Here is a 12999-nt window from a genome sequence, read left to right as displayed (position 1 = left end):
ATGAAATGGGCAGATTCCCAGAAACACACAACCTACCAAGACTGAATCATGAAGAAATAGAAAGTCCGAATAGACTGATAAATAGTAGATGAATTCAGTAATCAAAAACCACCCAACAAAGGAAACCCCTGGAACAGATGGTTTCACTGAATTCTACCAAACATTTAAAGAACTAATATCAATCCTTTCTAAACTTTTCCAAAAAATTGAAGAGGAGGAAACACTTCCTAATTCATTCTATGAGGCCAGCATTTCCCTGATACCAAAGCCAGAAGACACTACAAGAAAAAAAAACTAAGACTGATATCCCTTTTGAATATTGATGTAAAATCTTCATTGAAATACTAGCAACCTGAATTCAGCAGCATATTAAGAGGATTATACACCATGACCATGTGAGATTTATAGCTGGAATGCAAGGATGGTTCAACTTATGAAGAGCAATCAAGTATACAGCATTAAAGAAAAATGAAAATAAACCCCACATGATAATCTCAAATGATGCCAAAAAAGCATTTGACAAAATTCAACACAGTTTCCTGATTAAAACAAAACAAAACAAAACAAAAAAAAAACACTCAGCAAACTAGTAATAGAAGAAAACTACCTCAACATAAAAAAAACCATATATGAAAACCCCACAGTTAGTGTGCAACTCAATGGTAAAAAGACTCAAAACTTTCCCACTAGGATCAGGAACAAGGCAAGGATGCCTGCTTTTGCCACTTGTATTCAACATAGTACTGGAAGTTCTATCCAGAGCGATTACGAACTCCTAAGAGTCACACACACACACACACACACACAAAGAAAAGGCCAGGACCAGATGGCTTCACTGGTGAATTCTACCAAACATTTACAGAGAATTAACACTAGTCCTCATCAAAGTTTCCAAAAAAATTGAAGAGGAAGGAATGCTTCCAAGCTCATTTTATGAGGTCATGATTACCCTGATAGCAAAGCCAGAAAAAGACACTACAAGACAAGAAAACTTCAGGTCAATACTCCTTATGAATAGATTCCAAAATCCTCAAAAAAAAATACTATCAAAGTACATTCAGCAGCATATTAAAAGGATTATGTGTCATGACTAGGTGGGATTTGTGCCCACAATGACAGGGTGCTTCGTAATATGAAACTCAATCAATGTAATTCATCACGTTAGTAGAACGAAGACAGAACAGAGAATGGAGAGTGGTGTGAGTGAAATGGGTGGAGAATGCATTAGCTGCATTCTTGGGTGAAATGCCATACCACCTCTGGTTCAACTCTTTCACCTTCTCATTCCTCGACTCCTTGTAATCTGCCATGTGTTCCTCCACAGAAACAGCTCTGCATAAAATGAAATGCCCCTAAATCCCAAAGTTACTTCTTCCTTCTCACCTGGTCACAACGATCTGCGGCACTGGCACTGATGACAACCCTGCCTCTTGACCTGGGATCATCCCCCGTCTTCTGTGACACCACTGACTTTGTCCTCTCTGTCCGTGCCCCTGTCTGGGTCGCAGGCGCTAAATATTTATTTGATCATTAAATATTGGGTATCTTAACACTCCGCCCAATGCCCTCTTCACACTTCTTCCACACCGCCTCCCGTTCGGATGATTGTCTTCAATTACCACTGATACATCAGTGACACCCAAACGTACTTTATGCCCAGACCTCACCCCTCTGGATCTCAGACCCAGACGTACAAGTGCCTAAGTGAAGGGAGGCTCAAAGGCATCTCAAACTCAACCTGACCAAGGCTGAACCCACGGTTTCCTTCCAAGGCCTAGTCTAGTCCCATTTAGTGGCAGTAAAAGAAACCCAGAGTCATCGTTGGCCCTCCCACAGCCTCTGTCACCACTCTGTGTTAACTTGGTCTCCTGAAATCTCTCCAATCAACCCCCCTCCCTCCATCTCCAGCACCACCTCATTCCAAGGCACCACCACCCCTCATCCATGTTACTGCCTTTGCTGGTCTCCTGGTCTATCCACACCTACTCCTGGCCCCGTTCACTTTGTTCTCCACACTGCCACCAGAGCAATTTTTTCAAAACACATCTGTAGTCTGGGACACAGGCACAGAGAGACGGAGCCGCTTGCCTGAGGCTGCACAGAAGGCAGTGGCCCGACTGGGAGACAGGGAGTTGGCCTTTTGGGCACCACCCTCAACTCTCACACTCTCCTGCGTTCAAACCCTCGTCTCCGTGATGGCTGGGCTGTGGCTAGGGCTCAGGTCAGAGTCGGCCAGGATCACTTTTCTGCAACCAAAGTAAGGTTTTAGCTATTTCTGGGGTATCTCTTCTGTTCCCAGGCTGCATGGGAGAGATCCCTGGGGGAGTATGTCCAGGTGGATGTTCCATCCAGGGCGCTGAGCATGGGAACGCCAGCAAGCCCTGGCCCACCCGCTGCCGTCTCTACAGCCGCTCTGGGCAGAGGGCTTCAGGCTGGATTCTGAGCCACATGGTTCAGCAACTGCAGTGTCACTGATTGTGACTTCAAGGGCTTCTGATGTCGCAATGACCCTGTGGGCCTGGCCTGCTGGGGCCTCAGGGCCAGTGCTCCTGTGGTAGCATGGCAGCCAGGACCATGGCCAGCTTCCGCCCTTCTGGCATCACATAAACCAGCCCGTGAGTAGCCTGCAGCTTGGATGGTCCACTCACCTACTCCCTTCTGGTTGGAGGCTCCGTGTACCCAGGCCTGTGCCTCTCTATGTCGCTGATCCAAGACAGTGTTGTAGCCAGGGAGGACCAGTCTTGGGGGGTCACAGGGCATGGCAGCTCTCATACCTGGTGTCTTCCTGACACTGCCAGGGCACCCTGAGCCAAACCCCCATCATGGTCACTACCAGGATTTGGGGGGACAGCCTGGGTGGCTGGGAAGGACAGTCCCGGATCAGCTTGGGAAGCAGGAGAAAGATGGCGCCTGGGACAGATGGCCACGGTGTCAGAGTCCTTCCCTGGACTCTGCAGTGGCCCTTCTGCCCCTGAGGGAGGCAGATTCAGCCGTGTCAGTTTGCAGGGTCACGCCCATGGCTTAGGGGGTCTGTGAGTAGGTATGGGGTGGGCCTGAGGGGTGCCCCTTCCCCTGCTTCCTCCAGACCACTGGGTTCCTGTAGTGGTCTGCTTCCTCAGTGACTGGTGTGGGTACCTCTCCCAGCCTCGTTCGGAACTCTGTGAGGCTGCAGAGCCCAGATGGCCACTCTGGTCCCCTGGTGGGTGGGGATGTAGGCAAAGCACCTAACCTTTCAGAGCCTCCATTTCCTTCCCTGGAAAATGGGGGTGACTGTAATCTGTTCTCCATCAGGTGGAGAACATTAAATGAGGTCACACACGGAGCTTAGCAGACACTTCACCTGTCCTAGACCAGGGCCCTCGCCGGGCTGCTCAGGAGGAGGAGGGCCAGGGGTTATTGGCCTGCCCAGGTTTACTTGATAGTGAAGGGCTGTGGGGCCAGGCCCATGAAAGGGACCCCGGTGTCCTTATAACAGTCATGGTCCAGGGTCAGAGGCCACGGACGCCCCCACTAGCCAGCACTGGTGTAGAGAGCTGCACTTTGAACAAAGCTCTTTGCCGGGTGGGCAAGTCCATGGAAGATCAGGAAGACTTCCTGGGGGTCTGAGGGGCCAGGCCACAAGCAGGGCTGCTGGCATTTCTGGCAGGAGGCTGGCACTGTCACAACGGGCTCTGAGGTCACATGTGCACAGCACACTGGCTGTTTAGACCACGGTGAAGATATATTAGGACAGCCATTGGTGGGCAAGGGTTGCACGATTTGATGGCAAAGGAAACATCAGCAGCGAGGTCTTAACCCCTGCTGTTCTCCGCCCTCACCTACCTGCATCTGCACCAGGTGCTTTAGAAAGACAGTCACTCGTTGATGCTGGTGGGCACGGAAAATGGCGCAGCTGCTCTGGAAGGTCGTTTGGCGGCTCGTCTTAAAGCTTACGGACTTACCATAAGCCACAGCAATGGCACCCTTACATATTCGAGAGAAACAAAGACTTCCTGCATGAACTTGTACATGAATATTCATAGCAGCTTTATTGGTAATAGCCCCACACCAGGAACTACCCAGACGTCCTTCACCAGTTGAGGATTGAACAAAGCACGGCACAGCCATCCCACGGAATACTCCTCAGCACTGAAAAAGAACCACCCGCGGATACGCACAGCTGGGCTGGTCCTGAGGGAATGATGCTGAGAGGAAGAAGCCAGGTTCTAAAAGATACCTTCTGGGTGGTTCCAGTGTTATAACACTTGCAAAATCACATCAGTAGAGAGACGAGCCCAAATTCGTGGCTGCCAGAGTTTGGGATGGGCTGTTCAGTTGAGAACCATCCCAAGTGGTGGTTACACAAAGCTGTACACATAAAATTGCACACCCACCCCCCCACACACACACACTCACACATGAGAACGTGCGTAACTGGTGCAGTGTGGTGAGGCCGGACATGGGTGAAGGGCCAGCACGACCCAGCCTTCACTCAGCCCTGGGAGGCCGGCAGGTGCTCTGTCCCCTTCGAGGGCTCAAGGGGAAGCTGAGTGCCTGGTCCCGGTCCAGCTGGCTCCTCCCACCACCATCCCCTCCTCTGATGGGCCTCCTCTTGCTTTCCAGCCGTGGGTGAAAAGTGTGCCACAGCTTAAACCTCCTTCCATGATGGACTCGAAGGACCCCAAGAAGGGCCCGCAGTATAAGAAGAATAGAAACAAGGCCCAGGAAAAATTTGCCAGGAAGTTTCCGTACAGGTACTAGACCCTGAGACCCCTACGGCCAAGTCCTGCCCCCGCCCAGGCCATGTCAAAGTGCATTCCAGCGGTGTATAGAGTGGACCTGGGATGAGGCTTCTTATCCACAGGGAGTTCCCTGAGCAGTTCTGTGACAGTCTGGGGTTCATCCTCTTCAATCCCAGTCTGAGCTGAGGACCTCTAGACAGGTGCCCGGGAATGCTGGGGCCATCCCGGAGCCTTAGCCGGCTGTTTCCCTCTGAGCCCTTGGCCTCACAGGAACCACCTGCCAAAGGAGGAATACATTCTTGAACACCTGCCCCTGCCAAAGACGTGATGGGATCAGACTGGGGTGGAGTGTAGTTTGTAAAGCCTTAAGGTATTCGGGAACCAGTAGAGACCCCCAGACTGGGCAGATCTGGGGCCTCAGCCAGTGGCAGTTACTAAATGTTCTATGTGCCCAGGCTGTGTCCTGGATCCCACCATCAATGCACTGATGGGTCCTGAAAGAAAAATGTAGCAACTTTGGAAGGCTTCCTAGCTGTGTGACCTTGGGCAAGTCACTTGACCTCTCTGTGCCTTAATTTCCTCATCTATAAATGGTTGTGAGTTGACATACAGGTTAATGTTGATAAAGCACTTAGAACGATGCCTGGCAAGTAGAAAGTTCCAGATGAGCGAGAGCTACTCATACGGCTGGTGGCTGCAGGCTCCCTAAAGATACCAAGTGTCCATTGCAGGTTCTCTTGGCTGACGGAACCCACTGCAGAGTTCCTGAAGCCCTGGGAGGTCACGAAGACGACCACCTCACTGAGGGATCAGCTGCCGCTGCAGAAGACCTTGGTACCAACTCGGTCCATTCCAGTCAGAGGGTAAGTCATAGGCCCAGGATGCTGACAGCTGCTGCCGCCCACCGACCACACTCAAGCTGCTGGCCGTCCACCCCAGGTCTGCCCACAGACACTCACGTGACTCTCCCAGGGCTCCACTTCCAAGCTGAGGAAACCGAGGCCCAGAAAGGAGACACTGAAGTCCAGCGGTCCCTCCCACAGCAAGGCAGTTTGTGGGAGAGGCTGCACAGGACCCTTTTGCGGACAGCGCCAGCCTCACCTGGAGAGGGCCCTGTCCACACGCAGGGAAACAGGCCTGAGGGGGCAGCTTAGCCGCTATCCTTCCACACGGCAGAGGCAAAACAGAAGAGCCAGCAAGTTTCTGGTCTCCTTGCAGCCTGCTGTGAGGATGGAGGCACTGACGGGGACCCTCGCACCAGACACTTCTAGACTGACCGTGTACTCACAAATGCACCCCCCGAACACGGGCACACACACACCGAAACACCAAGACACCCTCGGAAAGACCCACACGCATGAACATTTCACATACTCGCCCTAAACCTGGACTCGGATCCAGGCTGTCCCTGGGCTGGCAGGCACACACCAGCTGTGACAGAACGAAGGGCTTCCATGACCAGTTGGTGAGGGGGCACCCACCCCACCTCCCAAGGACCCCAGCTCCACTGTGTCTGCCTCAGCCCTCCCTCCAACTCTAGGGCCGGTGTGTTTCCGACTGGCCCTGCCCACGGCTCACCGCTCTGCGGATCAGCCCTGGCAGCCCACAGAGACGCCCGCAAAATCCCAACCTGATACGCGGAGAGGCAACATAAACACTCACACGTGTGTGCGCGGGCACACACACACACACACACACATGAACACAGCTGCATGCCTACTCCCTGCCCACACTGGCCCTGACTTTTGTCGCGGGTCTCACGTTCCCGCCCTCATTCAGCTGTGGATTTGGTCCAAATGTCTGAATGGGGTGCCGAGCTGCAGAGGCTGGCGTTTGAGAGCACGGATGTTCGTGGGTCTCGGCTTCTGCAGAATGGGATCAGCTTCAAGCCCGGTGTCCTGTGGGGGACCAGTCAGACCGCACGCATGGGCCGACCCTCAGTGCTGGGGCCTGCCCCAGGGGGACTGCCATGGGACGAGCTCTCCTGGAGGGTGACAGGGAGCAGAGACCTGGAGGACAGACTGAAGCCGTCAGCAGGTGTGTCAGGGAGCTCAGGGGGCAGTGCACTTCTCAGTCCACCAGGGCCCAGCACCAGTGGGGAGCCGACCCCTCCCCTTCATGGGGGAGGTGGGCAGGGGCCAAGGGAGGGGGCTGTGACTGTGCGGCCTCGAACTAGTGGGGAGCGGGGTGGGGGGGGAGCTCTCCCACCTCATCGCCTACCCTCCGACCTCCCACCAGCCCTCTGTTGGGGAATTAACCAGAAGGGGAGGGTCGGACTGGAGGGCCACAGTCAGCAGATGCCAGAGTAGGGAGGAGAGTGGATGGGGAGAGAAGATAGGAGAGGGCATGGGGGCCCAGGTGAGAAGCAGGGAACCCTGTAGGAGGAAATACTCCAGACAGTGGGAGGCAAGTGCCAATGTCCTGGGGTGGGACAGAATAATGTCTCGCTTAGGGAATTTGAAGTGCTGGTTTTCAGAATGGTTAGGAGACGAGCTGGGGAGAATGCTAAATGCCCACATTTGTCTGAGGGGGAATGGGGAGACACTGAAGTCTGGGGAGCAGGAGAGTGGCATGCCCAGACCTGATGTAGCTGTTGGAAAACACCGACTACGAGAAGAGCGGTGCCCTCACAGGGGGAGTGGCCATACAATGCTGGTTCGCCTGCTGGTGGCCATCCAGCGACTGGCAGGCACGAGGATGGCCCTCACTCACTGTCTGCGCAGGCCTGGTGCCCCAAGTCCGGGCCGTGTCAGAGGCACAGAACCCTGTTGGGGGTCTGATGTGGACATCGGGGAGTGGGGTCCCAGGGCAAGTCTGGGCTGGGAGCAGAGTCTTGGTCGTGGCCCCAGCCAACGTCTCCGGACCCGTGGGCTTCTGTGTGGTTTTTCTAGGCTTGGGGCCCCAGATTTTACGTCACCGTCCTGCTTGTGCCCTCCGCTGCCACCGCCTCCCCTGAGCCAACTTTGGGAATTCAAGCTACTGTGTCGCCGCTTCCCCGGCCGAGGCGCCCCCACTGCCCACCCCTCCAGGGGCCTCTCCTAGAGCCGGGCTCCACGCAGCCTCCCTCTCGGCCACCCGTCCCTGGCGCTCCAGGCACAGAGCACTCCCTTCTGGACAGAGGTGAACTCTAGGGAGGGGAGCTGCCCTGCGGGGCTCTTCACCTCCTCAGAGCCCACGCCACGTGAATGAACTTCGCAGGTTCATATCCTATTTCCGCTTGGTCTGAGCATTTTGCCTTCCCAGCGTCCATTTTCTCCTCCATTAAATGAGGTGATGTTTGATCTCGAGGGGTTGGTGTGAGGTTTAGAGAGAGTAGGAGCGTCATTTCCCAGAACTGATCCCAAGGATGCACTCACACGTGTAAATAAAGATATCTGGACAACGTGTTCACGACAGCGCCACAGCAAAGGCTCAGAGACCACCTGTATACCCACTGCCAGGGGCTGCTCGCCGACGTACCCTGCACTGCCAGGCAGCCACTGAAATGAAGAGCCAGATCTTTATACACTGGTCTGGAGCAATCTACAAAGCATATTCCGATTTTTTTAAAGCACAACAGCAGTGTGTCGTCATGCTCCCATCTGTGTGCGTTAGGAAACAGTGTGCGTGTGCGTGTGCGTGCGTGTGTGCGTGTGCGCGTGCGTGTGTGTGCGTGCGCCTGTGTGTGTAGGTAACAGTCAGTACCTCTGGGTAGAAGAACTGGGGCCTGGGGACAGGCCTGCTATTTTCTGAAATTCTAATACATGAACCTAATACTGCGTTGCTGGTGTTCTACACAGTCTTCGAAGAGAAGTGGGATGGAGTAAAGTCGGACACTGCTGTAACTGCTTCGGGATAGCAGCAGCCTGCAGGAGGGTGCCTGCAGGAGACACAAGGGTTTCCCCCACTCTCTTCTACAGACAGAGGGACAGAAGGTCATCTTGGAGTCCTTGGGAGGATAAATAAACGCGGGGACACTAACTATAGCCCTCTCGCTAGGACAGAAGGGTGCGGGGCCCTGAAGATGACTACGGTGGCTGCACTGAGCTAGGTGGGCAAGTGGCCCTATTGTTCTGGAAAGAAGGTAGAATGAGTCCCATGTGGAGTGAGAATTGAAAAGAGGCCCTCCCCAAGCCCTGGGGCGGGATGGGATGGTGGTTCCCAGCCTGCAGCAGGCAGAAGTCAGTCCTGCTGTGTGCTCCTGGGGTGTTTGGGGCCTGGGGGAAGGGCGTAGAGGACTGCCATGGGGCGCACCCTGGGCCTCCATCTATCCAGGCCCAGGTGAGAGGCAAGCCCGGTGTACCGTGCACCGGGCAGCACTGGCCTGGTGGTAGAAGGAAGCAGAGACCCCGGGGTCCCCTCCCATTGGGGTCAGAGGCAGGCTGATTTCCATTTGGACTGTGTAAGTCTCAGGACTTTTCCTGCAATGTTTCCGCTATGTCCTACTTGACACGCGCAAAATACTGCCCCGTGTGCCTGTGATGCAGCGTAGTGGTGCGGTGACACACGTGGCCGATGTGTCCGTCTGCCACGAGCCGTTTTTCCAGCCGCCCCCGCCACCTCCCCCTCCACCACAGCTCCCTCCTCTCCTTCTAAAACTAGTACCTCAAAAACAATACACTGCATGCTTCTCTCTTTCTTTATTAGCCATACAGGATGGTATTACGCTCCATGCAACTTTTTTTTTGCCTCAGCAGCAAGTTGCTACGAGTCACGTGATGGTGCACAGGGCTCATTTCATCTTTTAGTTATCACGGATAATACTGCATGCCTTGTCCCTCCTCTTTCCGACAGACACTTGCTTTCCAGTTTTTGCTGTTGTGGACGCAGCTGCTCTGAGCATTGCTGCCCTGTCCCAGGCGCACGTTGTTCCCAGGGAGGTGTCCCTGGCCAGAGGGCCCCTGCATGCCAGCCAGCCCCAGCCTGTCTTTCCGGAGCAGCTTACAGAAAGAAGCTCCCCTGGCTCCCCTTGTGCGCTACTCTCGCTGTGGCCCCCGAGTTTAGGAAGTAGGCGGGGAGGGCAGGCAGGGCTCTTCCAGGACGCAGGGCAGAACCAGTCCTGTACGTAGAAAAAGCTCATACCAGTCACCCAGCCAGAGCGAGTCCTAAAATGTGCATGGTCTCCAGTAGTTTCTCCCCTGTAGGGGCTTCTAAAGAACATTTAGGGAACGAAGAGCTAACTGTTGGTCCTGCTGTGTCCTCAGTGTTTCTATGCACACGATGCCCTCAAAGAAGAAAACCAACCCTCCAGGAAGCATGCATCGCAAACGCCCTCACAGGGAAATGGGCAACCCCTGAATGTCTGACAGCCGAGGCATGAAGTAGCATATCACGGCGGCCCAGACCTGGGGCATGCCGCCGGCACTTAAGTGTGGCCGGCCTGATCCCCGACTGTCCTCGTGCCCTGAGCACAGCGACAGTAAAACTTACATCAGCAGGTGCTTGCAGCCTCCTGAGAACCAGGCACGGTGAACGGTGTGATCAGGGTGTGGCTCTGTCTTCTAGGGATGTATCCTGCGATCACAGGATGTACGCAGGGATGGTCACTGTAGCACTGCAACACTAAAGGACACAAATGAATCTACTTGTCTATTATTTAGGGACCAGTGAAATAAAAGCAGCAAGTCTGCAACAGAATCATGGGTTCCCCTGGAGATAAAAATACGGATGCAAGTAATTTCAATGGGAGGGAGATTCTGGGGAGTCCCCCAGAGATGTGGGGAGGGGAAAGGAAGCAAAGGGTGTACTCTCGAGCTGGCCACCACTTTGGGCACCTGGGGCTGAATCCCAGGGGAGACCTCTATAGGGCACGCCTCAGTGTTATCCCACCTGAGGGGCACAAGCTGCAGTATTTACCCCCCAGCTTCCAGCAGACATAGCTTGAAGGCTGCTTGGGGACACCGACCCCCTGCACACCCAACATCCCTGTGCTCAGGCCAAGCAGGTCTGAGGGAACCTACAGGAGGGCGGCAGCTGGGGCAGCAGGGAGCCATCGGGAATGCTACTGGGAAGAGCTTACTGCCACAGGGATGTGGGTGGGGTGTGGGTATCGTGCCCAGCCTCCCTTGCGGTGGGAGCATTGCAGGTATGATTGGCTCTGGATTGCACGGTCCCCGGTCTGTGTCTTCAACGTTCTGCTGCCTGGGAAGGGAACGGCTCGCTCTGTGGAGCACGTGGAGAAGGGCTGTATATAGCCCAGGGATGGGGGGGCTGCAGGAGAGAAGGGGCCTGTACCCCCAGTGGCTCCACGGAGCAGCTGTCCTGACCACCTCCTGCTGCCCAAGAGAGAAGCTGATCGGAAGGCAAGTCGCCTTTGCCACAGACCGCGGCGCCTTCACCCCGGAAAGAGAGCTCCAGCCCCGTGGGGAGGGGAGGCACCCTGACCCCTGGCCCACCGACCCGGTGGGGTGATGGAGCAGCCCAGCAAGCTGAGCAGCCCCGGGCCTCCCCTCTCCCGGGGCCACGCAGCCAGAGGCCGAGGCCGGCAGATGCAGCCGGCTGTGATCCCCAAACTGCATCACGCATGAAGAAGCGCTGTGACGAAGAACCGGGGGGTTATTTCAGCGAAATTTTAACTCACAGAAATATGCCTCCCAGGAAGCTGCCTGGATGACAAAGCCACAACACAAAACCGCAAAACAAACCGAAACAAAAACAAAGCAACGCCATAACCACAACAATCCGGGAAATGTTTTCCTGACGAAGCCAGAAAGAGCAGAAGAACACTGGAACGCTTGACACGAGACTTTGTAACCCAATCCACGGTGTCACTTCCTTGCTGGGGTGGCTCTGGCCGGCACCACTCAGCTCTGAGAGATGGAAACCACGAAATGGAAGACGGTTGCCAGCAAGCCGAAATGCCGAGTGACCTCCAGTTTGTGTGCTTGATTCCTTCAGGACCTGGGGTAGCCTTTTAGCAGAAAAATCACTGAAGGGTGTCAGCTTGAGCCCCCCCGGGCACCCTCTTGTCTTGTCCAGCTGTTCATGTGGGACCCTGTCTTCCTCGGGCCATCTGGGACCAGCTGGGACCCTGCTGTTGCGGCGTCGGCCTGTGATCTGTGAGGACAGACACGTTCTGGCGCCAGCCGGAGAGGAAGCAGGTCAGAGGAGGCCAGAGCAGGAGGAACTCCCCAGGGGCTGCACAAGGGGAAGAAGAGGCGCCTCTAGCTCTCGCGAGCCTGGAGCATGGCCCTCGTACTCACAACAGAGGGTTCGAGGTCAAGTGCCAACAGTGCGGGGTGGGCAGTGGAGTGCCTGCCCCGCGTGAGGGAGTGTGCGTGCATGTGACAAGCTTCAGGATGCCGGAGGCATTGAAGGAGAGGACAGCAGGTGCTGTGACTGCAGAGCTGGAGGGTGACTTCTAATGGTGACGACCTTCGGGGGGGGCAGAGGGCATCTGGATGGGTGATAACTTCAGCAAACAGGTCGCATCAAAGGCTGTGTGGGCCCTGAGGGAGCTTCGAACAAAGGTGTGTGCCATCGAAGCATGTGAACAACTAACTGACCACGAGGTGGCACGTGACTCAGCGTGTGTATGGCGTATGAGGGTGCGTGCGGCCAAGAGGGGCCGGGAACAAGCCTCCAGGCATGTCACAGGCCCAGCCCCTCCCCCTCATCCTGGTAATCCACGGCTCTCCAGGGGGGTGGGGCTTCACAGGGAGCCCCGTGGCAACCCCTTCCCAGGTCCACAAGGGTTGGCGGTCACTGACCCCTGCTGGTAGGGCCCATGGACACGGTGTCCGTGAAGGCCTCGGCAGGCTCCTGAGAAGGGGGAGCCCTAGGACTAGCCTGGAAAGGGAAAGCATCCACTGTAGGCAGGGGGGAAACATCAGCAAAGGGCGAGGCGTGACTGTGACAGAGCTGCCAGTCCCTGGCCAACCTGGCCCCCACAGGCCAGCACGGCCCTGTAACCAGGCTCACGGGCTCCCACCACAGGCTGTGGGGGCACCACAACACAGCTTTGGCCTCCGCCCAGCCAAGCTGCCCTTCCTCAGCCGTGCTCTGATTTCTGTTTCTCAAATCCTCAAGCATACCCTGCCCTGGTCTTCCCAAAGTTCTGGCATTTTAATTTACCATCGAAGGAAACTGAGAAAGGACACCGTATATTCAAACAGTCACTAAGGGGACATTTAGTCCTTCCCAAGGGACTCCCACGGCTGGCTGTCTTCCCAAGCCAGAAGGGTGGCCTCTCGTTGCCAAGTGCCCTGACACACTCACACCCACACACCAAGGGTGGGAGGCAGCCCAAGGCACAGGGTTTCACTGGGCTGTTTTCAGCTTTAATCTTTAGCCTAGGCAG

The 12999-nt window shown here is 55.3% G+C and overlaps 1 protein-coding gene and 1 long non-coding RNA gene across 2 annotated transcripts; one reads left to right on the top strand and one right to left on the bottom strand.

The window, feature by feature from the left end:
• The first annotated feature begins 3963 nt into the window (after positions 1 to 3963).
• CUNH3orf22 (chromosome unknown C3orf22 homolog) lies at positions 3964 to 7763 on the top strand. The gene is made up of 3 exons (XM_008697952.1): positions 3964 to 4733; positions 5453 to 5584; positions 7613 to 7763. The coding sequence occupies exons 1-3, from the start codon at positions 4642 to 4644 to the stop codon at positions 7761 to 7763; spliced, it is 375 nt and encodes a 124-aa protein (XP_008696174.1). The 5' UTR covers positions 3964 to 4641.
• Positions 7764 to 9325: 1562 nt separating this feature from the next.
• Positions 9326 to 11802, bottom strand: LOC103669472. Its single transcript, XR_570289.2, has 3 exons — positions 11281 to 11802; positions 10131 to 10262; positions 9326 to 9759 (listed from the first exon to the last, which is right to left on the bottom strand). It is a non-coding gene; the product is annotated as an uncharacterized LOC103669472 (long non-coding RNA).
• Positions 11803 to 12999: the final 1197 nt, after the last annotated feature.

The sequence above is a fragment of the Ursus maritimus genome, unplaced genomic scaffold, assembly GCF_017311325.1.
Source record: "Ursus maritimus isolate PB19 unplaced genomic scaffold, ASM1731132v1 scaffold_14, whole genome shotgun sequence".
Lineage (NCBI taxonomy): Eukaryota > Metazoa > Chordata > Mammalia > Carnivora > Ursidae > Ursus > Ursus maritimus.
Note: the sequence above shows the minus strand (reverse complement) of the source record. Positions and strands in the feature narration are given on the sequence as shown.

Coding starts and splice junctions, on each gene's coding strand:
- CUNH3orf22 (XM_008697952.1), top strand. CDS start 4,642: ATGATGGACTCGAAGGACCCCAAGAAGGGCCCGCAGTATAAGAAGAAT. Junction 4,734..5,452: donor GCCAGGAAGTTTCCGTACAG/GTACTAGACCCT, acceptor TGTCCATTGCAG/GTTCTCTTGGCTGACGGAAC. Junction 5,585..7,612: donor CGGTCCATTCCAGTCAGAGG/GTAAGTCATAGG, acceptor TGGTTTTTCTAG/GCTTGGGGCCCCAGATTTTA.